The sequence below is a fragment of the Phalacrocorax carbo genome, chromosome 4, assembly GCF_963921805.1.
Source record: "Phalacrocorax carbo chromosome 4, bPhaCar2.1, whole genome shotgun sequence".
Classification (NCBI taxonomy): domain Eukaryota; kingdom Metazoa; phylum Chordata; class Aves; order Suliformes; family Phalacrocoracidae; genus Phalacrocorax; species Phalacrocorax carbo.
The window spans coordinates 3,236,836-3,262,858 of NC_087516.1; the positions used below are offsets into that span (position 1 = coordinate 3,236,836).

General features: G+C 43.2%; 1 protein-coding gene across 1 annotated transcript in view; it reads left to right on the top strand.

Moving 5' to 3' along the window:
* The window catches only part of DDRGK1 (DDRGK domain containing 1), a 40,020-nt gene that overhangs the window by 3,636 nt on the left and 10,361 nt on the right, over nucleotides 1-26,023 (top strand). The window contains exons 2-5 of the mRNA XM_064448852.1: nucleotides 2,776-2,940; nucleotides 12,715-12,821; nucleotides 14,791-14,892; nucleotides 24,866-24,988. Coding sequence (XP_064304922.1) covers nucleotides 2,776-2,940; nucleotides 12,715-12,821; nucleotides 14,791-14,892; nucleotides 24,866-24,988 — 497 coding nt within the window. The remainder of the gene's footprint in view (nucleotides 1-2,775; nucleotides 2,941-12,714; nucleotides 12,822-14,790; nucleotides 14,893-24,865; nucleotides 24,989-26,023) is intronic.

Consider the following 26,023-nt stretch of genomic DNA (forward strand, 5'->3'; position numbering starts at 1 on the left):
AGAGGGTTTTTCAGTGTATTCTCTGTATTCTTTGAAACCACCAGTCACACCCTCTGTGTACAGCTTTAGTCAATCCGTGATACTTCCAGTTCAGAGGGGGAGAGAGAGCACATCTGACTTCCTAGACACCGGCATAAATGACGTGTCTTGAGCCACGTAGATGAATTGTTGACCCCTGAAGAACCAGCCAGCTATAAGTGTGTTACAGGCAGAGTAAATGATTCTTTTTCCCCCCCCTCTCATGAAGAATGGGAAGAAGTGCAAGGACTAATATTCACGTTTTTCAAATGATGGTCCAGCTGAATGCCTGGCAAACAGAACCTACAGGGGAGGAGGGAAGAAAAAAAGCTTGCCTTTTCCTACTGAATGACAATCCGTGGTGTCTAGGTGTCTTCAGTTGTTTGAATGTTGTGGAGATCTGACCAAAGTATTGTCCAACAGCTTCCTTGTGTGTTTGACCACGGTATGGGTTGGGTTTGGTGGGGTTTTTACTACTTTCTGAGCCCTGTAAACACTGGTGAACTCTGAGGAATTACCGTGTCTCCTGTAGCGAATTAAATTGAGAAAACAGGATAGCTCGGTTCACGCGTTTGCCTCTGTGAGGGTTAAGCACCTCGGTTTGAAATGAATAGGTGGCTTATATATAGATTCCTTTTTCACAAGATGCAAAACAGTCTCTGTTTTGCAGGACAGTGGGAACCAAAAACAAGCCCCAGGATGAATGAGCGCTCAACCTGCACAGCCGATACACTGCGCAGGGCCGCCTTTGGAAGGTACCGAGGTAGACATGCTGAAGCTTTCAGGTGAAAGGATGCGAAGGGTTGAATTGCAGGGTATCTCAAGAACTGAAGAGAAATACTGTGCTTGTACAGAAGGCCTTTTTGCAGACTAAGTATTTCTGGCATCTAGTAGTGTCCCAATAAATGACCTCCTGCCCTGCCTTTGCAGCGTGATGCTTTCCTATAGCATGTTCTGTAGCATTCAAAATAAGCGTTATCATGCTATAAATAAGACCAGGCAAGTCTTGAAGCAAAACGATAGGACCCCTGGAGCCTACACTCTGTAACTTTTCCTAGACCTCTTTTGGTCCACAGATAAAAGCAGCGGGTGAGAACAACAGGGTGACAGCAGTGTGATAGTGCAGTGACTCAATTCAAAATGTCACGGTGGTGCCTGTTAGTGCTGGAGTTTGCTGGGGGACTGTTTTCATTGTTGTTGCAGCAATCCTGAACTTCTAATGGCTTTGCTGGCCAAATACTTGCCCAGGTTACCCTGCTTTGCTGCCTGTGCTGAGCTCAGTGCTGCTGCAGCTATGTTGTTATCAGTACCAAAGTTAGCTGCTTTGAAGCTACTTGAGCGATACCAAGATGAGCTGCAAGCACACCTTTGATCATTGCGTAGATGTAGTCATAATGAATCTTATTTTCTGATCATAGATATGCTAATAGTGGCTTCTTTAGGAAGGCATTTTTTACATCAGAGGATGCTGGAGACCTGGCAGAGCGTGGAGAGCATTTTGTGCTCCTGCTGGCACACCGTATAATCCAGCAAGGAGCAAAATATGTGTCCCAAGTTTAAGCAAATGAGTAGTTCTGCAGCTTTCTATGAGACCATTTGAATATTTACCTGAACTAAGCCATAGTAGTTAATATTTTGCAGGATTGAGCAAGTAACAACACACACAAATATCAGTTACACTTATCAACAGAATATGCAAAGCAGCTATCAAGGATGATTATATTTTACCATTATCTAATTGTTTCAGCCTGACTACCATTGTTGATAGCAACAGGATCATGGAGGTCTCAAAGAAAAACCTGGGGGAGGGTTTTTTGTGGAGAACTTGTGAAATGAGCCCACTGGCCAGTCGCTTGCTCCCATGTCACCTCCCCACCGCTCCTCTGTTATGATATTCCTTGTTTGTCACATCTTAATTAGGAACTGCAGCATATGCAGAGGGGATTTCAGTGACCACTGCGGTGGCCCTTGCTGTTTTTTGTCTTCCCCTATATGTGTGTGTTGGAAGACCTGCAGTTTAACTCAGCACGGTAGAATGAAGTTACCCTTATACGTATTATGGCTGTAATTTGTAGTCCTTGCTTGCTGTTCAGGTTTTGTTTCGGTATAATGATTTACGTAGTCAGTTCTGAAATATGCGTGCTCTGAGGTTTGAAATCAGATGAATCTGCTTCTAAGTTACACAATTAAAAATGAAAATAAAAATTTAAAAAATTGGAATACTTTAGAAGGGAAGAAAAATAATTCTGCATCCTCATCTTCTGGTAATTCAAACTATTAGACTGCTAGTCCTGCCAGATAAAGGAGAAACAGATCATCAGTTTAGATTAAATAAGAACACTTTTTTAAACACCTGAGTGGGGGTCTTTTGTCTGTGGTGTGGTGATTTTTGCGGGGGGGTTTTTGAAGGGTGTGGGCTCTGTCAGATGAACTAACAGCACATAGCTATAGCTTTTTCTTTATGATGGTCTATATGATATTGCAAAAGAGACTGCTGTCAGGGTAAAACTTCCACTGCACAGAGCACTGTGCACAAATAAGAAGGTTGCAGTGCATGATCCCGCTTAATCGCAGGAAAGCAACTTTCACATACCTGCTGCCATGCAGGTAAAAACCCACATGAGAGTGGGGAGGCATCCTCTCCTTTGGCAAACAGCGCTGGTGTTGCACTTCTGATCGCAAGAGTTGACTGGCAAAAGGATAGCTGCAGCAAGCAGAGGTGGCAAATCTCTCATCAGTTATGTTTCGCTTTTGCAGCTGATGAGGAACACCAGCAGAATGTGGTGGTGGCGGCAGCAGCAGTGGCCAGGCCTCGGCCCCACGCCGAAGAGCGGGGAGATGGGATGCCAAGGCGCCGGAGGAACATGGGAAACCGGTTGATGGCCCAGAGGAGAGCGCAGCAGGCCGAAGACTGGGTGGAAGGTAACGTTTGGTTCAGTTCACCTTGCAAACACTGAAATGGACCTTAACAGCAGGTGTTAAGGTTGGTGAAGGGGCGTGGTTGGCTCCTGAAGAAAGCTTTTCAGTTTTGCTGACTGTGATTTATTTACAGCTTGGCTACAATCTATTTGTCTGACTTCTCTCCAGACTTCATCACTTGTCTGTAGATACCACTTACTTTTAACAAAAGTGTCTACTTCCATCTGTGGTGAGTTGTGGCAGTTTGCTGTGTTAACGGTGCATCACAACATATTCTTCATTTATTTCCTAGAAGCTGCCTCTTGTATTTCCTGCTTAGACGTGCAGGTTAAATTTGGGTAAACAAAATCTGCACCTTATGCTAGAGTAATATTGAGGTTTCTTGCAAAGCGGTGAGTGGCATTAATTCCCGACATAATCTCTGCAAAACCTGGAGTTTTCTTTCCAAGAAGCCATCCCAGTGGTGATCCGAATCAAGCCGATTAGCTGGAGATCACCACAGACTGCAGCACTTTGTCTTGCTGCCAGCAGCTTGTTGACGAGTCCTTTGTTCCTGTGCTGGGTCTACAGTTAATAGCTCTACTTCTGTGGTGTGGTGGTAGACAAGAATATGGTGATTAATAACATCTTTCTACACCCTGTAAGCTTCACTCCTTTTTCTGGTGAAACTTCACACATTATTATCTTTATTGCCAAAGAGACGATATCACCATGATTCACCTAACTGGATTCCTTCTACTTTCAGATTGTGGGTTAAGTGTTCACAGTTTCTGCTGAAGTATTGATAAAAGCAGGCTTTGCTTCGCTTGAGCTTGCAGTGGAGATCAGGGTGTCTTTTTGGTCTGCGGTAGGTGTGAAACAGTGAGCACACATCTGTGCGATACCTTGATTAGGGGCTAATTGTACTTTCTTCAGCCTTTCTTGTCTTGCAGTTTGTAGAAAGCCTCTTGCGGTCAGCGTGGCAGGTAAACATGCTGTTCAAGCTAATTATCTTCAGCAGTTTCACAAATGGAAAATTGACAGGTCTGAACTTTTCAACTTTGGTTATTTCTTTTCATGTGATAACGTCCTGGAAAGAAATGGGAATCTAAAAATCTTTCGCCTTAAACTCCAGACATCAAAAGTTTGAATGTCAAAGGCCGACAGTGAAGCTGTCAAAGCAAACGCCTCATCTTACTTAGTCACTTTAGCAATAGAAGAATCTGTGTCGTTGGGCTTTATAAATAATTCTTTTGCAGCCTAGTGTACCTCAGATGTGAGTGCTGCAGCTCTTGAATGAAGTTTTCTTTGAAATGACATCCCTGTTTTATTTGGGTTTTTTAAACTTCTTTCTCAAATGAAAACAACTTCTGGCTCTTTGTTTCTGTTTTGTTCTTCTCTGAGTGTGTGTTTATTCATATTCTGGAACGGTCTTTCCAAGTGCCTAAGCACTGCTGCACAACAGTAACCCCAAAGCCTGTGGAGCCAGAGGATAGACTTGAGCAGCACAGCTGCGGAGAGAAAGTGTCTGACCCTGGTTCCCCAGCATTGAGGTGTGGAATGACACACAGCTGTGTTACTTGGGATTAGCCCTCCCCTGTCATGGTCTGGCTGTGCCTGTGCTGCAAAGCCCTTAGCCTGGCCTTCAGCTACATGTATTAGTGTGGGGTTTGGGGTTTGTTCCCCCTTAGAGAAGGATGTGTTACCTGTTTTGAAGCCCACTCCTGAATTTGTCTCCTTTGTGTGGGTGCCATGCGCATTTTCTCTGTGTCATTGCAATATAGAGCCGCTTTGTCTAATTACTGCCTCCCTTTGAACCTGTTGAAATAGCAAGTTATCCCCACAGCAGATTTTTGTGTTATAAAACTGAGTTGACTCACATGGAAAGAGCCCAGAACGCATGCAGCGATGCACAGTCCCAGGCAGCGCAGGACCAGTTGGGGCACCCGGGGCTGAAGAGCAAAGTTGTTTGGCCTTATAGCCAGAAACACTGAAAAAAAGCCAGTCTGGTTTCTTCATTCTTGACTTGTGTTTTTGTTGCTTTAGGAGGCTTGTGAACATCTGCAACTGAAGTGGACTTTTTTTCCGTTGTTTAAAATATTGTTAAATTTGTTGAAATGTTTTACTAGTGAGTTTCTGTTCTGCGTGTGGAATTTCCACTCTGGGCCTGGGTTTAGCTTTGGGCAAAGCTACCTGATCCTGCTCAGTGTCACTCTGACTTCTGCCACAGGCTGGTGCAGGCATAACACCAACCCGTTGCTGCTAGACTTCTAGTGCTGAACTCAGGAAGGGCATGAGGATGCCCTGGCTGTATCTGTGTTACCGTTACAGACATAAAAGTGGAGTCAGGTAGGAACTGCTGTTGCCACCGAAGTATTCTGCCTGTTGGGAGCCAGTTCTGCTGACTCTAGGAAATGGTCTCAAAGCAACACTTGCAGGCTTTGGAGCTGCGGTTAGCATGAGGGTTTTCTGTTTTCCATCTAACAATCAGATTTCAATTCCAGAATGAGAAAGAAAGCTTCAAGGGTAGAATAGTAGCCCACGGTTTCTGCTGCCTGTGCGAAGTTGCTGCATTGTGCCAGTACTCAAATCTCTCGCAGAGGACAGGGGGGCGAGGGGGGAGCCAAACAAATTGTGGCACTGGGATCAGAACCTTGGTAGCTTTTAACTGTCCCTTCTGTAGTTGAAATCTTAATCTTATTTCCGTACAAGTCTGGGTAAGGAGGAGTCATTTAATATGGACAAAGATAGTAAATGATTGTTTTGAATACTCAAATCTCCACCTGTTGCCAGTGGAGCTAAACCAGGTTATAATTCTTCCTTTAGCTCAGCGAGGTGGGGTGAGACACCTAAATCACTTGCAGATTGGCACAGACAGAAAATAAAGGGTGAAGCGCTAAATGCCTTGACTTTCCTACCAGAATTGCAACCCACACCGTGGTCGTGGGTTCCTTATTCACGGGTTCCATGTGGGCTGCGCTGCGGGGGCAGGCCCGCTCGCTGGGTGCCTACGCTGGCTCGGTCTGCCTGAGTAATGTTTTTCAGTGGTTAGTTGAGTACTCAAAGGAGGTCATCTGTTATGAAAATATCAACATCTATTAATATCCTCTGATGACCAAAGATTGCTGGGGAGATATTTTTCGCTGGTGACAAAGTAATTCTCAAAATGACTGAGACCCCTGAGCTGTGTTCCACCAGCCTGACTTCAGTAAAATGGGTTTGGCTGGCTTGTATTGCCCAGCTTAATTCTAGTCATAACACTACTCTCTCTCTCCTGCAGCGCCGTGCGATCTCGGCGACCGTTGTTAAAGTCCGTGTGCCTCACAGGACATCTGCTCTGCACATTGTAGCAGGGTGCCTATGTCTTTCCCTCTGGAAAAATGAGTCTGGAAGGAGAGTTCTGTACTCGTGTGGTTAGGTTGCTTCTGATATCCCAGCTAGCAGACTTAATTAGCTCTGTTGCATCTTAATTTAAATTGATCCCAGACAGAAGGGGCTTTGTGGGCCTAGCTGCAGCCAAGATGAAAATAAACTCACTGCAAGGCATAAATATGTGTGGGTTTCAGGCGTTAATCATTTAGGGCAGGAGAGGCCAAGCTAAGCAGTGGAAGGAAGGAGGGAAAAGGGGATAAATTGGAGTTGGGTTGAGGGTTGTTTGGGGCATGGAGTGGCGTGAATAAATAGCATGAGCTATTTTCCAATTTCAGATCCCATTTATTTGTTGACTGAGGAGGGTTTCTTTGGCTCTCGTTTTTGCCTGGCTGATGCTCTGAGTGCATCCATCCACTGGGACTTCCATCACCTTCGGGTACATGTGAAGATGTTTTGTCAAGAGCTTTTATTTGGTTGCTGGTCATGTACAGAAAAAACAGTTGTTCAATTCTCGAGTTGAGCTTGTGCTTCCAAACCTTGTGTCTTGAAGAGCTCTGCAGTGAAGTAGGCACTTCTCTTGACACCACATTTTTTGCTTCTGGGAGTAGAAAGTGACCCCACCAGCCTGATGTTTGCATAAAAGTTTTAGTACTGTAATTTCCTACCAAGTGACAAGAAACTTGTGGGGATGAACTTCTAGCGGCAAGTATGGTTGGGTCATCTTGATCCCACTGGGGTAAAAACAATGAGGATCTGAGGCAAATGTCTGTTTCCCTGAAGGACTGTTATACATTATTTCCAACAACGACTTTGCACAAACATGTAGTGAGAAAACCTGCCCACCTCAGCACGCGGTACAAAGAGTTTGCAGCGAGACAGGCATGCACGGGCAAAGTGCCTTTTTCCAGGGTGGTTCAGTCCGTCGGTGAGTAGGACACCGGTTTTGCAGTCCAGGTTTTCTGCCGCTTGGAGTTGTGTCTTGGACCAAAACTTGTTTGGGGTGGGGGGGCTGGCATTTTTGTTGGCTGAAACTGGTGGGTGTCACCACACCATGATTTAGGGTAGTTAGAGAAGTCTGTTTCTTTGTAAGAATTGATGGCAATCTCCAAACCACCAAGGAAAACAGACCGTCAGGCAACCCTCTGGGTTGGCAGGCTTTGGTGAGAGTTGTGGGTGAGGCTCGGCTAGATAGAGAAAGCGATGACACAAAAGGAGGACGTACCAGGAGAATCTGAGCAGCCCAGTGTGTTTCCAGGGAATATTTTCAAGGGTTTACTTTTGAAAGGTGCTCACTTCCACATCCTATGAACAAAGAACTATTCTGACTTGTTGCAAAAAACGTTGCCCAAAAATGGCTTTTTGTGGGGGTTATTATGTTTTGATTTTTTTTTCCCCTTTACAAACAGAAAGTAAGGGCTGCATCAAAGCAATAATCTGGTTTTGTCAACTGGAACAAGCTAGAGGCTCTCTACTTTTGGCAGCAGTGTAGAACTCAGAGATTAAATATCCCAACATCTGCATGCCTTTTGTCTGAGCTTTTAGCCCAGTACATCTGAGCACAGGTGTAGGAACATCCAGTACAGTGAACATTGGGTTAAATTTAGTTCCACAGAATCAGTAATGATAAAGCCAACAGCTTTGGACAGTCTGAGTGCTCTAACTTGTAAAATAAAAAAATGATAACAAGAAGTTAACGGTTCCAACACAAATTAAATCATAAGTTCCTCTCCTGTTTTGCTTGGCAAGACTTGGAGATCAGAATCTCATGTTTTCCTTTGTAAGTGCTAATGGCTATTGAGGAAGAAAGCACAAAACAAACAAAAAAAGGTTTTAGAAGTTTAAAAAAATACAATATTTAGGCATTTTAAAATACCTGTTATTGCTTTGTGTAGCATCTAAGTCCAGTATATTCAAATCTTGCATCTAAAAAAGTCTTGCATGTGTGTTTTCTGATAATATCAGAAAATATTATTAGAATAATATGAAAAATAATTATATTTTTGTATCCCCATTCAGCCATGGATACTGTGGATAGCTTAGAGAACAATGTGTTTGTGCTGAAATTTGTCAAAATGCAAAGTACTTTTTCTGAGTGCACCATCTACCGCTCGTGTAACGTGGCATCTCCCCGTACTCTGGTGTGCCGAAAGGTCTGGAAAACTCATAAACTTAGAAACCCTGATATGGTCCCATGCTGTTCTTGTGAAACAGCTGGTAATCGAGCTATATTAATTGGTGTAGTAGCTGAAATAATTTTAACGCTTAATCAGTAGGAAAACCTTTCTAGTACAGTTAAACTTTGACTACTAACATCCTAACTAGTGAACCAAAAGTTACTTTTGACTTGCTCCTATTCATATAGAAAGTCACTTTAGTATTATCAAAGTATCCACGCTGTGTGTCTGCCCTTGAGACGGTTCAGGCACAGATGGTGTGTGGAAGAGGTAGGTGTGTGGTTTCTCAGTTATGCCATATGGCTTTATTAGAGAAAAAACTGCAAGTCGTTTGACTTCGGCTCAAAAGGGCTAATATTCTTTGTTTACTGTCCTTTTTCTGTCCTAAGTGTAGGCTGATTTTGTGACTTCAGATTAAGAAGCCAATGTCTCGTTTGGTTCCTAAACTAGATAGCTACCAAATTAAAAAAAAAAAATAATTAAAAATCATAATGACTGTACCACCGCAGGGCTGTGTTACTCACGCAAGCCCACACCTTTCCGTATGGTGGACCAATTCCTTTCCAGCGACTGGTGTCACACATCTACTCAATGTTAGTAACACAGGTCTCCTGCCTTCAGGATGAACCGTGTGTTTTGCCGGGCATCTTCCCCCCCCCCCCCACCCCTTCCTCTTACTGCTTTTGTTAGGTGCTGCATGAACAGTAAATAAAGCAGCTAGCTGTGCCCAGGGGATGTTTTGTGAGTAGCCACATGTGCAGCTTGTCCTTTTTTGTGGTTGGGAATCCATTTGCTTCACTTCCAAAACTTAATAGGAAGCAAGACGGACCCTTTGACATAGACAACAAGGGCAACTATTATACATGAGGTGGGTGGTTTCGTTTGGAGTTTTTGCATATTCTGTATGCAGCAGCTGGTAAATTCCTGTCCTGATAGAGAACATCAGCACTCCAGCACTCTTTCTGATGGTATTGGGAAATATTTTTTAAAAGTAGTCTGTAAATTTCAAGAGATTCAAACTTCTGTGTGACTGTTTCCTGTTTCCTGTTTTCTTGCCTCTCAATATGTTCAAAACATTAAGGAAAAGCTAGGATTCCCTGCAGGTGCCTCTCAGCTGGCCAGCTGAGCAAAACCCTTGCTTGTGTAAAGCAGAATATGTAAAGTGGTGTGAGCGCGTCACTGTAAGTCAGACTATTTCTGCTTTCTGTCTCTTGGAGCTGGAAGCTGGTGGGAATGCTTTGCAAGCTCTGGAAATGTTGGTGTGGTTACGTCGGACTCTAAAGATGGACCAGAACGTGTTGGTAGGGTTGCGACTGTGGTGGAAAGTGGGCCTGTTACATCACCTCCAAGCAGTTCAGGTGAAGAGGGTCCTGTGTCCCTTGAGGTTTGGTGTTCTTTATCAGCACCGTATCACAAAGTGGGAACAGGACTTGCGTGTCCTGCGGTAACGTGAGCAGCTGGCGAAGGTCACTCCTGAAAAACTGCTTGTGTCAAGCTTGGAGCACTAAACTTCTCTCCCTTTCCTGCCACGACCCTACGTACGTTCCAGAACTGCCGTGTTCTAAAACATCAGATAAACTGTACAGAGCACCACAGAAGATCAACCTTCAATCAAAAATACACTTTTAGCTTCAACTACACAATGATGCCTGATATTGTTAGGTTTCCCAACCGCGTATGTATGCAGGCTGGCCAACCCTCGTGCTTTGGGTGATGATAAACTGCTTGCACAACAAGTGAGCACGACTAACTGAACATCTTGCATCACATCTGAAGCACAGGGGCAGATGGAGTGCACGTTCCCACGGACTGACCCCCCATTGGGTCTACTAGTGTTGGCAACTATGAGTATGTGAAAAGTGATTGTTAAAAGCTGCTGAAACGATAGCTTCTTTATGGAAAATAAAAAAAAAAAAGAAATCTCTCTGGCTGTGTGCAGCATGCACTCTCCATTTGGTGCAGCTATTCTGCTATAATAACCAATTGATCCAGCAAATCCTTTCACCACGTGCTTATATTCTTGTCAGCATGTTTGGGTTTATTTAGCACGTACTAATTGCACCCAGGTTTAGTTCGCTGTCGACCTTTAACGCTCTGCTGAATCACGGGCTGCGTCTGCATCACTGTCTCTTTCCTTTGTTGGATGCAGCTCCATGCGCTAGAAAAAAGCTTGGAGGAAGTGGTACTTCAGGGATCACATCAGATGCTTCAAACGGGAGGAAAGCAAATGCTACTGAACAAAGGCTTGTTTGATCCAGGGCTGGAGAAAGGCTTTAAAAGCCTTTCTAGACTTCTGCCTGACCTCTGGCTCAGGTACTCCTAATATAGATGAAATCTGAGAAGCGCTCAGAGCCTCAGGTTGAATAGCGTCGTAGGTGGTGTTTTATACTTCTGGTGTTTTCCAGAAATAATCTTCTAAAGAATAATACCACTATTGAACCATTAATTTTGGAGTAATAACTGCTAATGCGGGGTTGCTCACCCGTTGTGCTTGGAACTCCCCTTGGCCCAGTATTTAAAAAATAAATAAAGCTATTTTACACTTCAGCAAAATTGTAGAAGCAACGGTGTCAAGTCTGAGTGTCCCCTGTTGCTCGCTCTGTTTGTCGTGTAGGAAGGGGGAACCCTTTTGATCACCTCAGTAATCAGATAGCAGTAATTCTCTGAAGCCCAATTCAGCAAGCCTGCCTCATATTAACTTCCATATCCTGAAAACAGCTAAGTTATTTGAGAGCCACCTACACAGCTCTCAGTTACATTTGTTTCTGATGATGTGTCTCAGTGGCTTAACCATAGTACCATTCTGTGTACTGGAATTAGTAAAACGAGTGTTTCAAACCTAATTCTACATATAAAAGGAGGGTGAGTCTTGTTCATCCGATTGTTCCTTTAACAGCAGCTTTTTTGAGTTCCCAAAAAAAGGGGAGTAGGCTCTCTGGGGAGAGCACCTTACAGAAAACACCCTGTTGCCAGCCCTACCAAACCAATTCTGGTGGCTGCCATGGCACGGTCAGCTCCAGGTACAACTGCTCCAGGCGCTCATGAAACTGCTTGTCAAACACGATGGGCTTTTGCTTCCTGTTAGTCTGGTCTTAGGAACCAAAGGCTCGAGGGTTGTGTGAGTGGGGAGTTGGGTTTTTCCCCCCTCCAACGATGAGGGCTAGAACTTAACTGAGGAAGAACTTCCCCTGCACACTTCTCCCCTTCTCCCTCCCTAAATAAACACTGCACTTAAGGAAAATGGCAGGAGCTGGCAGTGCCATTCTTCTGACTGCCCAGCGGACGTCAAGTGTGTGGGTCGTCAAGCCTAACGGCACTGTGGATGCTCAAAGTATAAATTACTTTACCCCAAAAGGGATAAAGAGCCTTCCATTTTGATTCTGCCCTCTGATTCAGACGCATGAGTCTCTATATATTGTGAAGTGAGCTAATGATTTATCTGAGTGCTGAGGTCAATCCAACAGTCCTTATGTTGTAGGATCAAGGACTAATTTAGATTAGCAAATGAAGTTCAAGAAGCATTGGTCTGAGGCATGGGGGGAGGAAATGGCAGTCTTTAAAAGCTCTTTAGTCTTACTCAGCCCCCGGGTGAGCAGAAATACAATGCATTTGCACACCATTTGAGCATGACGCTTTCGTATTTCACAGTTGCAGAAATCATCTTTACAAACAACCAATTGTCATACGACAGGGAACTAGTTGTTTCACGTAGTTTTGTTGCAGTCAAACCCACGATTTGCATTGCAGGGATTTTTTTTTTTACCCCCCCTCCCCTCCTCCCTTAAAGGTTAGTTGTGTCAGGCTAGAACTAGTGGATGAGTGGCATGCCTCTGAATCTTGCTTTTGCATGGATGTCAGTCGTGCTTGGAGGTGACTGGGAAGAAAGTCTCTGCAGGCGAGTGTTGAGCCGTTGTGCTAATGGTTGTCATTATATATTTTTCTGTATAAAAGAAAGTATCTCTTAATTGTGGAAAGCAGGAAATGTTTATGAAAAGCCTTCCTTCAGAAGATCGAGTCAGTTTTTACTTCTGACTTCACTTGAGCGTGTGTTTGCCTTGTTACTTCTACTCTGTGGCTTTGGCAGTCTCGTGTGATATTTTTTTTTTTCCTGCCTTTTTCCATCTAATAGGTCTTGTCTGAAATGTATGTGTGTCTCCCTTTCATCTGCTGCTGCTTTCCTAGGGAGCAGTGAAGTTTCTCAAAGCGACTTTTTACAGACAGTTTAAAATTTGTCGTTTATGCGATGTTGCAGAGGAAGATGACGCTGAGGAGGTGCCAGAATTTCAGGTGTCTGGGAAAATTGGAGCAAAGAAGCAGAGGAAATTAGAAGAGAAACAAGCCAGAAAAGCTCAGAGAGAGGTAAGCATTTCCTGCCACGTATAGAGCCCAGAACAGAGCCTGAATAGCAGTACGCAGCAAAGAACTGGCGATGACAGACACCCCAGAAAGGCAAAGGCAGTGTCATTGCTACAACAGTTGTGTTTTTGTTTCAAAACTGTAAATTCAGCTTTTGATGTCATATTGCATGAGGGCAATGGAAAATGGTGTCTCGTTTTCTTTCTGTTAGGTTCTCGGGCATTCTAGTGGAGAGCAGAGAGGAGTTAAACTCTTGAATGCTCTTCATTGGATGTTTCAGCTGCCTTGCAACTTAGTCTTAGTACTGTCTCCCCTTAAAAATACACTCAAGCCCACACAGCATTGTTGTAACACTGAGTCTGTGACCAAACTCCGGGCAGTTCTGAGCAGTGTCTCGTGTGCTCTCATATTGCAAAAACTTTATGTTTCACCATGTTTATTGCTTTTATGGATTGGGGGAGATGAAGAGCAGACCCTGTAATCCACTGAAATCCATGAGGCGGTCAGATTTTGGTTGAAGTTTGGCCCTTAAGCAGAGACCAAACAAACGGAGCGAATACACTGTAGCTTTTCAGTTGTTCCTTCTTAAATCTGTGTGTAAAAGTACTTAAATACCATTGCATATTTTTTTTCACTTTTGCCCAGCATTTTGCTGTTAATTCCAGGGAAGCAACAGGCTTTTTGAAGCTTCCTTTTTGAAGCGTGCTGGTGGGTGGCAGCAGGTTATACAGTAACTCCTTTTAGTTGTTCTATATAATTTTTTTTGCAAACTCTGTATTGTTCTTTAACTTGGAACGCGGGGTTGCAAGAAGCACGTAAGCAGCCTTTGCATAACAGAGGCTGGGGTGTACGGTGGACCTCACACATTTTACAAAAAGACAGGGTTTATGAAACTACTAAAATTTCTGGTGTGTAGAAGGTGCAGACAAAGCCAGTGAAATCCCATCTGGAGAATTGTAGTGTCACTGGAGCTTTAAATCCAGTTTCTGCTTTACGCTGTAGTGGTATGCCCTGTAGACAGGGCGGTTGGTAATAAACTTGATTATTATGTTACATATAAACTTCCATTACGATCCTTTTCTCACTCTATGCTTTAACCATTTTGTCATTACTTTCCATATTCATTCTATTTAATTAGCCTCTTTTTTTTGTGGAAAATTTGAGCAAAGTTGAATGAAGCTAGATAAGCATCGGTTGGTGAAGCGAGGAATCTTTTGTTTCATTTTAAAACATGCTGATTTTTATTTTCCCATGTAGACAGATAAATTCCTCGGTTAGGTCTTTTTCACTGAAATGTTCAAAGCCACAAATACTCCATTTTAATTTCTTCTGCTCATGCTCTTAATTTAAGAGACTGAAGAACAGTTTAAAAAAAAAAATAAATCTCTAAATGATACAATAAGCACCCTTTTTATTTTTTCCCCATTTTGCAACAATCTCTTTACTAGGTCTCATTTAAAAGCAAATAGTAAAATTATTTGAAGAGATCAGTACAAGCTTTTCTTTAAGAGATTCTGCCCAGATTAATGATAACTTTGAAGGTTCTTGGTTTTACAAAGTTTATATTCCCCTCTCCTTTTTCCTCTTCTTATGATCCATTCTAACTGAATTTTAAGTAAGGAGACGTGGAATCCTGTGACACAATATTACTTAATATCATTCTAGTAATAAGCTCACAAACATTTAGCTTATTGCTTAAATTGCTTCAATTGTTGAGATACAGATAATGCAAGTGAGAAGGGTAATTTCTAAACTTACCACAGTGTTAATTATGCTGAAGGTGGGGGGGGAGTTAAATTGTAATGACTTTTTTTTTTCTTATTCTCTTTGCTGTTTCTTTCTGAACATGCATCTGGGAAGATAATAAGAACACACACACACACACACCCACCCCATGGTATCACAATAAGGGATTTTTAAAAAATGTATATTCAGGAAGACTAAGGCTTGGCTTGCATAATGTGTTCTTTAGGCTGAAGAAGCAGAACGAGAAGAACGGAAAAAACTTGAGTCAAAAAGAGAGGAGGAAAGGCGGAAAGAAGAGGAGAGAATACGTCTTGAGGAAGAACGACAGGTGGGATTGGTTGTATTTATAAATGGAAATTTTGAAGCAGGTTTGTCTCTGAGATTGCTTCTATGCAAGTTCTGTACTCAGCAGAACTCCTTTTGGCTTTCGTTGCTGTTGAGTACAGTTTTAATTTGGTTTTTTCTTGCTCCGTTTTGTTTGAATTACAGTAACACTCAGTTATTTCAGCTGTAGATCCCAGGTTTGTTCCCCTTAGAGCTTGGCAGAAGTGAAAACTGCTCCAAACACCACACATGTAGCAGCAAGTACCCACCCACGGCTGAGTCTAGGGCAGAACGAAACCTGGGCTCCTGGTGGTGGTTCTGCTACTGCTCTATGCCATAGTGACAGACTGTTGGGTCAGTTTGTTCTGTTGACAAACATAGCTGATAAAGTTGGCTGTTAATTCGTCTAGGAGCTGTTTAAGTGCAGGTATATGAAGGGAGGAGTTGTGCCCAGTTGCAAGAGAAATTTTGGGAGTTGCTTGTTTGGTGTCTGACCAGAGAAGTTTGGTTATCAGAGAATCCTAGAATAACGTAGGTTGGAAGGGACCACCTGCTCTGTCCTCCTGCTCAAACCCACGCACAGTTGGAGCGGGTCGCTCAGGACCTTGTCCTGCGAAGCTCTTGAGTGTCTCTTAAGGAAGGAGATGTCGCAACCTCACCGGCCCCCTGTTCCATTATGCTCATTAGTGCTGCCTGCCTGCCTGCCAGCTGTAACCAGCAGGGCAGAAAGTGAAAGACATCAGCAACCGATTTTGCAACTGTTGTGTAAAATTATACGATTTTATTCTAATTATACAAATCTACGTGTGCATCACGATTAAAGATTTCTAAACTATGCATACGAACGTGTGTGTTAGCGGGAGTGACCCAGAAAAACAGGTACTGTGCAGTTGAAATGCTTCTGTTGAATACTTTCATCAGTGAGGGAGGCAAACGTATTTCAAAGCTGCTTTGTGTATTCTGGGCATCAGTGCTACTGGCTAAGAACTAGGGGTGAGTTTCATGCTCTCTGGTGCTGGAGGGAGGTATGGGGTAGCCTTGCAACATGCTTCTGGAGGCAAGGACCAAAGCGTTCTGCACAATCCTATGCTTAATAATTGCCGTCCCAGGGGAGCACAGCCCCCAGCTTTCCGTGTGAATTTTGGGGGATACTTAAATGTGCGTGGAGATTTGTGTCTCTGGTTTGTAGTGAGTAGAATTATTTTCATTTGTTTAAAGCACAAGTTGTGTAAGTGTTGCTGATAACATTTTAAAAGACAATTTTTCCTTTCCTCTGTTGGGGGCATGAAGTCAGGATAAAGCAATTAAAATTTTTTTTTTTTCTAGACCTTACCCAGGCAGATTGTATCCATGAGATTTTTTGTAGAATGTACATTTACCTCTAGGGTTATCCCCTCCAAAAATCCTCTATTTTCTGAACTCTCTGTTGTTTCCTCTTCATCAGTAGAAGGCTCCTGAATTTCAGACATTGAAAAGGATGAGGAGAACGTCAGTACTACAACATCAGGATATGTAGCACAGTCTGAGACTTTGACTTGTAAAGCAACTTGAACAAACTTCCAGGGGACCAATTATTCCACAGCTGCCCTTCCAGGAAAAATGTACAAATTTAGAAGTACCTGGTAGTGGTCAAAGGCTGAACGCTGAGGTTGGCTATCTGATCTCAGCCAGTCTGAGCTGCTCCTGTGTTTTGCCGAGCCATTTCCTAACAGCAGAACTATCAGCCCTGACTTCCTGTGGATCTGTGCCTACTGCTTTTTCCCTGCCCACATGCTTCAGTAGCACCAGCTTCTGCCTTGTGGTCCCTGCGACCACCCTGCTTTTCTCCAAAGTATTGCCAATTTCTCCCCCTCATAGTTCCAGCTCAGAATGAGGTAAAACAAGCTGCAGTTGCCTCTAAAGCCCAAGTCTGTTGCCGGTCCTGCTTGCCATGGGGCTGGGCATAACAGAGAGCTCAGATGGCAGTTTCCCTCCAGTGGTGCATGCTTTTAAGTGTTTCATCTCCAACCAGATCCCTAATATTTTTTCCAAACATTCTGGGAATTCGCTATCCTTGAAACCCTGAAGAGTTGGTTGAAATGAGCCAAATGACTCCGGCACTCTGCGGGGCATGAAGAGGGCATGCTGGCTGGACACTAGCCTTGTTTAAATGTTGCTTCCTTTGGAGGAGGCTAATGAGCAGAATTTCAGTTCTTTCTAGAGCGATAGCCAGCACAGCAGGTGAATTGCGAAGCAAATTGCAGTTGAGCTTGGCCAACCTGCTCAAAAGAAGCCGTAGCCCAGGACAAAGATGTTATCCTGTTGATTGCCTTCTGGTTTGAGCTGGGGTTTGGCAGTGCAGCTGGCTAATCGGCGGCAGTCAGGCATGGTTGAAAAGCTGAGTAGAAAATGAGGGTGAAATTCTAACTAGAGGTCTTCTCACACAGAAAGTGCTTATTAACATGTTTCACTTTTTAATCTACTTCTGTTCAGTTTAGGGCTGAGTAATTTATTTTGGTTGAATGAGGAAAATCTTATTTGGTTTTATTTTAACTTTCAGTATTCCTAGTAAAGATTGCATTAAAACACTTCCTCCATTTCACAAGGCTTGGTGAAAAAGAAGAATGTAAACTAAGGCTTTAGGTTTATTTTATGTTTTAAATTTTGTGCTCAACAGTCCAAAGGAATACTTACTAGAATTTTGAAAATTGCTCAAATGCCTGAATCTAGCTTGCTGTTCGCTTGAGGCAATAGCTTCCTCGGCTACTAAAATTCTGTAATTTTAACCTTTTTTTGTTTGGTTCCCGTGTTTGTTTTTCCCGGTAGTCTTTATCAGGGCAGCAAGCCAACCCACCGGGCTACATCATGAACGTCATTCTGCTACTCAGGGGAAAGTGTTTTCAATATTTTAGTCTTTGCTTGGGTCTAAGACAGGTTGATAATCCATTAACCGCTGAACATTTTGAGCATGGGTCAAAGTAAACGTGTCTGACAATATTTAATGTCCATCCCCAACTGTTTTCTGGTAATTTTAAGTCTCTGTCTTCATCCGAGCCTTTAACAGGAAGCAGAAGAATTCAAGACGTGTACATGTTTAGGCTGTGTTGCTCGAGTTCCTGCTTCAGTCAGCAGAGAAAGCAGTATTACAGGGAGCACGGTAATAACAGGACTTCAGTGTTTTAGTCTTGACGGGGCCATAGGAGGGGAAACAAATTGAATGAACAGATACTTGATTACCGTGCATGTAAGCACAGCCTGTCCTTATGATCATAACATCTTATCTTTCAAATCTTGTTACAGACTGATTGCTGTGAAAGATAGCACCTCTCTCTTCTAGGCCCCTATGAGTGGTAAAGAGATTGTTGGATTTATTGCGTTTTTTTTATAGAATACATAGGGTAAAATGTGATTTAGATGTTCCTCCAGAGGAAAGATTCTTCATTTCCACAAGTAACATTTGGTCACGAGTAAGCCCATGGGGCCTACACATGTGGTGATACTATTCCCCCGTATAAGTTAGGAACTGGAAAGGCAAAATTATGAAAGGTAGCTCAAGCAGTGATTGATAGTCATGAGATAAAAAACCAGAGGGTAGCTGGTTGTATGATTATTTTGGAGGCAGTTTGATTGCATTTCTGTAGTTTATATAATCCCACAAGGCACAAGAAATTTGGAGTTTATCACTGAAGCTTGTCTGAGAAATGTTATGGCTGCCAGCTTCATTTTTTCCCTTCCTTTTCCAGTACCTCAGAGTGTTTCTGCAGATACAGTGACAGTGGCAAGTCTGTTAGTTTTTATTTTTCTTATGCGGTACAGGAAAGGTATCAAGACCACTGATGAAGCCGTGCTGCCTGCAGGGAAAGTGGTGATGTAACTGCATGAATTTTGTTATTGTTTCACTTGCTGCACACTCAAAGATTTGAGCTCATAAATTTGGTGGCTGTGCTTTATTTAACTTAATTTCAAATAAATTTAATTGGTGTATTTACAAGAGAATTTAAGTGATGAGCAGCTGGTCTCCAAACAAGTGCAGCCAGCTTTTAAAGCTAAATTTCAGTTGAACCTTTCTTCCCAATCTCTCTCCCAAGAAATGCTGCCAAAATTGTGCGAACTTCTGTGAACGTTGAGATTTGCTTTGTGTAAAAGAGAGTTTCCTTCCAGCATTTCAGCTTAAACTAATAGCTGAATCCTCATCAACAGCAATAGGGGATTGCTGCACCATTAAATACCATCTAAAAGTTTGTCGGTTGATGAGGGAGGTCAAATAGAGTCAGGAGGATAGAAAATCAAGTTGCAGCGTGCAGATCTTCTAGAAATTCCCCAGTGTTGATCTTTGATAAAGTCACCGGGACTGTTAACCCTTTCGCACACACACCCCCCCCAGTAGTTTGAGATATGGAGTCTACTGGAAATAATGAATTCTTGAGTCAGGTGAAAACCCACTTTGTTTTATAAGCAAACTCTCTTGCCAATTATTTTTGGGCAACTCTACACAGCGCTGTTCTACAAGTGGGAACCGTGCCTTCAAGGCAGTTACAGGGGCTAAAATCTTGCATATTCTTGAGAAAAATACCCCCCTGCTTCTATTTAAATATATTTGTATGCACATATAAATAAAATGTGGTTGCCCCTTGGCTCCAGGGTTGCAAACCAGATAATATATTTTTAAATTCAAGTTTCCTTTCCAGTGTTCTGATGACCTGATTGGCTATGCATGTGAGGAAGGTCCTTTATAATTGGCATTTGCTTCATCTCTGCTTTACCCTGGGGATTTCCCTTTCACTCTTGGAGTTTTTTAGTGGTGAGATGGTTTACCAACTGCCACCTTATCAATGAGAGCGAACTTCCTCTGATGTTGCAAAACAGTGTCTTCGTACAAAACCTTGCAGATTGCTCGCACAAGAGCTTTTTTTTTCCCTGTGCACAGAGATTTTTGTAGCTTTTACTCCCTCGGCCTCGCTTCGCCGTGCTAAGGAAACTGCTTGTGCAGATGCAGAGCTCGCAGTCATCGCTTTTCTATGCTGAAATGCAGCGTCGAACAGGGTGTGTGGCCTGCAAATCCATTGCAGAGTGGACTGCTCTCAGAGCGTAGCTACCAGTCTTCCAGAGAGCGAGCTTTTCACTGTTGTGAAATAAAAGGCCACAGCAGGAGCCGGGACTGGTGGTTGTTCGCTGGCACATTAAATGAGATCTGTATTGCTCAAGTACATCTGTGCCCAAAGTCTCCAAACTAGGGCAATTTCATTTAGGCTTTCAGTTTTGCGTTTAAGTGCCTAAATAAAAATGGTCTGGATCCTCAGAGCTATAGAAATGGGGGATTGGCTGGTGATCCCAAGGGTCCTGGTGAAACTTCTGAGAACTAAGACCCTAAAGTTTTGGCTCTTTGATTTGATATTTGATCATGTAAGAACAGGCACTGAGTTTTAAAATGTTGATTGTTGAGTTATTTCATTAAGTGTAGCACTATGTGAACGTTGAGATTTGTGTGCCTCTCAGCAGAGCTTTTCATTATCTGTTTGGCATTTCTATCCACTGTTCGTAAAGAAACAGCGCTTTTCTGGAGGCTGATGGAGTCTAGGACGTAGTTTCAGTTCAAGTATCAGTTTCAAGTGTGTATACTTTCCTGAAAATTAATTTCTCCTAAGGAAGTACAAGTTGGAAAGCTTGCAGAAAGACTCATTCCACTCGGATTTTGAGGGGATGAGGACTGGTAAGAATGCTTATTCGATCTTTCTAAAGGTATTTTTAAATTTTGTGTCTAAACAGTGGTGGGGGGAAGGAATCCTAGAGATCCATCTGCTCTATGCCAAAGTATATACTGTAAAGTCCTTTTTTGCTTCCTATAGAATATACACTAACAGCACGAGAGCTGGATGTTATACAAGGAGGGTTTCTTTGGTCCGTGAACCTCAAAGCATTTGGCAGAGGAACCAGTTATGCTTTTCCTCATTCTGCATGTTAAGGAAACAGCCACAAACAAGGAACAACTGGGAGCAGGTGGTGGTTGAAGAGAGGCCAGCGTTTGCTCTGCCCTCCTCGTTAGCAATGAGATCTCTTCCACTTAGCAGTCAAATAAGCTGCCCATAAATCATTTGTTTGTCAGCAAGTTGGCCCTTTATCTGATTTGGAGGAGAGATGGCACAGCGTGCAACTAGCAGTTTTCGTCTCCAGGAAAGCTGCTTAGGCAAAGCTCTCAGGAAAGCTACTTACTCTGTGGGCCAATATCGCTTAGTCTCAGTGTCACCTTAAATGGGTTACTGCAACGAAAGCTAGAAACGGTGGTTCAGTATCTTCTCGCTGGACAGTACGGTAAGGGTCCTCACCCTTCGCTAAAAATAGTACAGCACGATAAACCTTCAAAGGCTGGAATCTGTCAGCCGGCCAGAACAGTGCAGTTACTCAAGCACCGTCCCAGGACTCCAGAGGGGTTTGTGATCCCAAGAATCAGGGTCTGCTTCCAGCTGTAAGTCCAGAAGTGTTTTCAAGACACTATGGGTTTCACCCGGTGAAAGGTCGGGCTCGTGTGCAGTTGGCACAATTGATGTTCTGATGTCATGGAAATAATCAATTGTGATCGAGGTAAGAGGTGAACAGGAGGTAATGATCTGAAAGGAGCCTCGCAGCAATTCCAGGCCCTTGGTGGGCAGGTGGAACAGAGGGAGCTTGGAGAGCGGTGGAAGGGCTGGGACTGGGCATGGTGGGAAGTCGGTGCTGACCAGATCTGGTATAGGAAGGGGGTGAAGGTGTTGAAAAGTGTCTCCCAGAGTGCTGGAGATCCACGGGCTGCATGGAGCTCTGGAAGCTCTTGGGTCTCTGCCACACAAGGTGGCACGTGAGGCACACAGCAAGCATGCAGAGGTAGAGTTGATCCACAGCGATAATGTGGACATTTTGTCAGAAAAAGGAGAGAGGGAAGAAAGGTTTGAGTAATTAATTTCTTTTTTTCTTCAATAAAGACCTGATCAAAGTGGGGAGAGTTGGTTCTTCTCGTGCAGTAGAGTAAACTGATCAAAAAGAAATCTTTGCACTGTAGCAAGCTCCCAGTTTGGGTAATATTTCGGTGGGTGAGGAGAGAAATGAACCTGCTTCAAAAAAAAAAAAAAAAGAAAAGAAAAAGGCAAGCAGCTGAAGGTGAGCATCTGCAGTTACCAAATTTCCATGGTGCTGGGATTTCCCCACCACCCCACCCATCGTTGAAGGGAGGTGGCCCAGCTATTAGCTCTCCTCTGAGCCACATGTTTTACCACTTAACTCCACAGCAGTTAATGAGATCAAAATCGGGAGAGGCAAAGAAACCTGACGAACAAAGATGTATTTGTTTTAATTTTATGTTTGAGCCGAGTGCCCCCTGTATGACTTGCACGATGCAAGTGCTGGTCTCTGTTTCATTAATAGACCCTGCGGTGCTGAGAGTGTTTCCGTGCAAGGGTTATGCCCACTGACTGTTTTTTGTGGGAATGCAAACCGCCTAAATTTGTCCCTGCACCTACCATGCAACTGCTGCATGACTTGGGCACGTGAAAGAAGCGTGATGGTGAAAAGAAATTCCTGAGAATAAGTGTTACCAGAGAGCCTGACTTCGCTAGGGTTCCCCCTGCTCAGCTTCCACTGCTGTGGCCGGTCGCTTCTCCCAGTGCAGTTATGCAAAGTCATCTCTCCTCTTGGCTTTGAACCAGTTTACACTTTGGCTAAATCCTTCTTTTTCTACCAGTTGAATCATAGGTGAATTTAGGTGGTAAAGCATGTGAGGCTGTGCAGGAAGTGGCTGGGATTTTTATTAGATGAAAAAGCTTCTGGAAATACTTAGTGTTATGGAGGAGGCTTCAACCACCAGAAACATGAGGCTTTGAGGGCTGGCGTGCTATAGCTACCAAAGCAGTGGCTCTGACCACCTGGAAGTGCTCTGCTGATCATAGCATCATAATTTAGGATCTGGGGAACAAGCTCACGTTGGCTTTTAGGGAGACCACGAAAGAGGGACTGGTAGCTGAGTGCTTTACTAGTCTCACAGCAGAGAAGCTTTTCTGCATATGTTGGAAATGGAAGTACTGATATTAATGTGCTGGTATGCTTTAATGACATGGAAGGTACAAGCAGGTTAGGAAGACAGGAAGGAGTCTTGTTCATTTGTTGATAGACCTTCCAGAAACAGGAAAATATTTCTCAGTTATTGTTGCTCTCAGCTGTAAATGGGACACTGTCATCTGATTTTTTTTTTTTTAAGAACAATCTAAAAACTCTTTGCCAAAGCAATTTTTAGGTTTTCTGATGTTTTTCTTTCCCCCTCATTCCGAATCCTGTTAAATTACAACCTCTGTAACAGACCAGGGGAAGAAGCTTATTCTTGTATTTCCAGGATCAAGATCAAATTTAATGCACTTACAAGAAAAGAACAATCGCCGTCACTTCCAAATGAAATATGGTTTGTTTTTCTTGGCACCTGTAGCGCTTATAAGGAAAAAAATCCACTGCTGGGTTTTTGCTAATAACCGTTACGGTGATGAACGACCCAGAAGATGGTCTTGTTTTGTCTCAGGAGCTTCCTCAGATGTGTAGTTTTTCCATGAGATAGCAGTTAACAAAAAGGTCTTGACTTCAGACATACAGTCGCATCCTTTCAGTCCTGTTTTTCTCATGCCTGTGTGTTGGTAGCATTCCTTCTTGGGGCTCTCTGGGAGTTTGATAAAATACAGTTGGCACCAGATACGCTTTCCTCTCAATTTTTATTGAAGGGCAGCCCTCCCACAACCGTTTCTGGTATCTTGCTGGTTTTGGCCTTACATGGCATCTGTTTTAATATGGACATTTTTCTGTATACTTAATTACCTGTTCCTGTCTCTTCCTGTTTTAATGGAACAAGTGTTTGCTTTCCAGCCATTTAAGGAAGCAATTACCATATTAGTGTCAAAGATGTAGCGTCGCAAGCATTTAGAAATCAGTATAAATGTTCATAAGGAGATCAGTTCCTGTGCTAATAGAAAAAGAAATGCCCAGAGATTGTCACTGAAATTTGAAGAACTCATCCTTCTAAGTTTTAATCAAGCCTTTGCAGCGTGATAACAACCAGAGGCCAGTCAAACTGGAACCTCATTGTACCAGGTGCTGCGCAAACATACATTTCTCTGCGGAAGAAACCATTGTGTGAGGAAACATTTTTCTTCTGTGTGAAGTGTTTTGGAGAAAAGCAAAACAAACTTCAAAAAAAAAAACAATCATGGAAAGCTGCAAATTGATGAGCTCCCAGTAAAACCTTGTTCTTATTTGAAACATTTTTGTAAGTAATCTATCACTTTTAATTGCGGTTTTGCTGTGTGCATGTGTGACTGTTCTACATTACCTGGTATATGCAGCGCCATTTCACTGATGTCAGGCTTGGAGTTTTCTGGCTTGTCTTTTTTTTTTCTTAAATATTTTAACATTTCTTTGTCCATCTCTTTACGTTTTACATTCCGTGTAGGTGTAGTTTGCTTGTGTGTCAGAAGAAAGAGAATTAACTTGAAACTCTTTTACAGGCCAGCTTCTTCTCATGCAGACGGACGCCAGTGTAACTCCACTATTCTTTGTGACCACTCCCAATGTACATCAGCATATGTCAGAGCAGAACTGGGGCCAATTACTGAAAACGTGGATGTTGCATCAAAGTACAGTTGGGGCAGGGACTTCCTGTCATGGGATGTGCAGAAGAGACATATTCATGCAAATTAAGAAAGCAGGCTGCTATATAGGAGTGGTTTTCTCCCCGGTGTCAGACCTGTTAAGAACCAGCCTAGGTGTATTGTGTGCAAGCTTACAGTACCACGTGAGATGGTTACTGCCTCGATGGTGGCTTCTGAAATTAATGATGCCATCAAGGGAGAACTTAGACTCATTTTAGGCACTTCTTATCTGCTGTCTGTCCTAGTAAAACCAGGCTGCAGATAGACAAGGTGCTACTTTACTTCAAACTAAACCTGATTTGGGGAGGAGCAAACTGACCACTTGTCATCTTTTCTGTTCAGGAAGAGGAAAAAAGGAAGGCAAAGGAAGAAGAGGAGAAGAGAGAGTATGAAGAGTACCTGAAGCTGAAGGAGAGTTTTGTAGTTGAAGAGGAAGGGGTTGAAGAATCAATGACAGAGGAAGAGGTATGCATGTTAGGCTGTTACTGCAGTTTCCTTTATCTTTGTTAGACTCGGGTTGCCCTTACTGCGTTCTGTCTCGTGTAAAATGAACTTGAGAATAGGAGTCAGCCAGCTGTTTTCCCTTGTAAAAGCTAAACTGCATATATGGCACGTGTTAACCTGGAGTGCTTCCTGGGGAATGCTACAGTCCCTCATTCCAGACTCCTACAAGTGAGTTTAGAGTACTAAGGCAAATGCACATCGCTGGAAATGAGTGCTCCCTTAATGTCAGGACTGAAATAAAACTCATCTTGGAAGTCAGACACTCTTTTACTGTCATCAGCTTTACCCATATACAGTGGGCCAGAGGAAAGCAAGGCTAAATATGGAGCTTGGTAGTGCCCACAGAGCTTGGGAGGAATTGCTTGGTTTTGGTTTTATTTTCTACACCAACAGAGCTGCTGTGAAATCAAATGAAAAACCAAGCTCTTTTCTTAAAAGGCTTCTGTTAAGAGAATTCACAGGACACAACCTAGGGGCTCGTGGGTTGTACGCTGGAAGACTGCGTTCAGTGTTGCAAGTGATTGCTATGGTTGATAGTGTTTCAAACTCTGCATAACGTTTTAGCACGCTCCTCCTGTGGCTGCCTGCAGACGTGCTGCTGGCGGTGGTGGTTGAAATGTGATACTTGACATAATATCACAGCAAGCTTGAAAAAGTTCCACTGTTGTGGGAGGCAGTGTTCTTATTCTGTCTGCTGAAAACCTGTTAGACTAATTTTAATTGCTATCAGATGCTGAGGTTGCGTTTGGGTTGGAGCTGCCAAATTTGAGCTCTCCACTGCATTTCATGATCAGCATTTTTTTCAGGGCCATGGGTGCACGTCCGCTAAAGCGACCCTGTTCCATTGAACAGATTTGCCCTTGGCGTGACTGAGAGCGGCTTTGGGCTGAGGAGCTTGTAATGAGTCAATACCACTTGACATTAGTCACAAGTTCTCGCTATGGACCACTTCCCATTGAGATAAATTCCTCCATCGTGCCGGGATTAACACCAAGA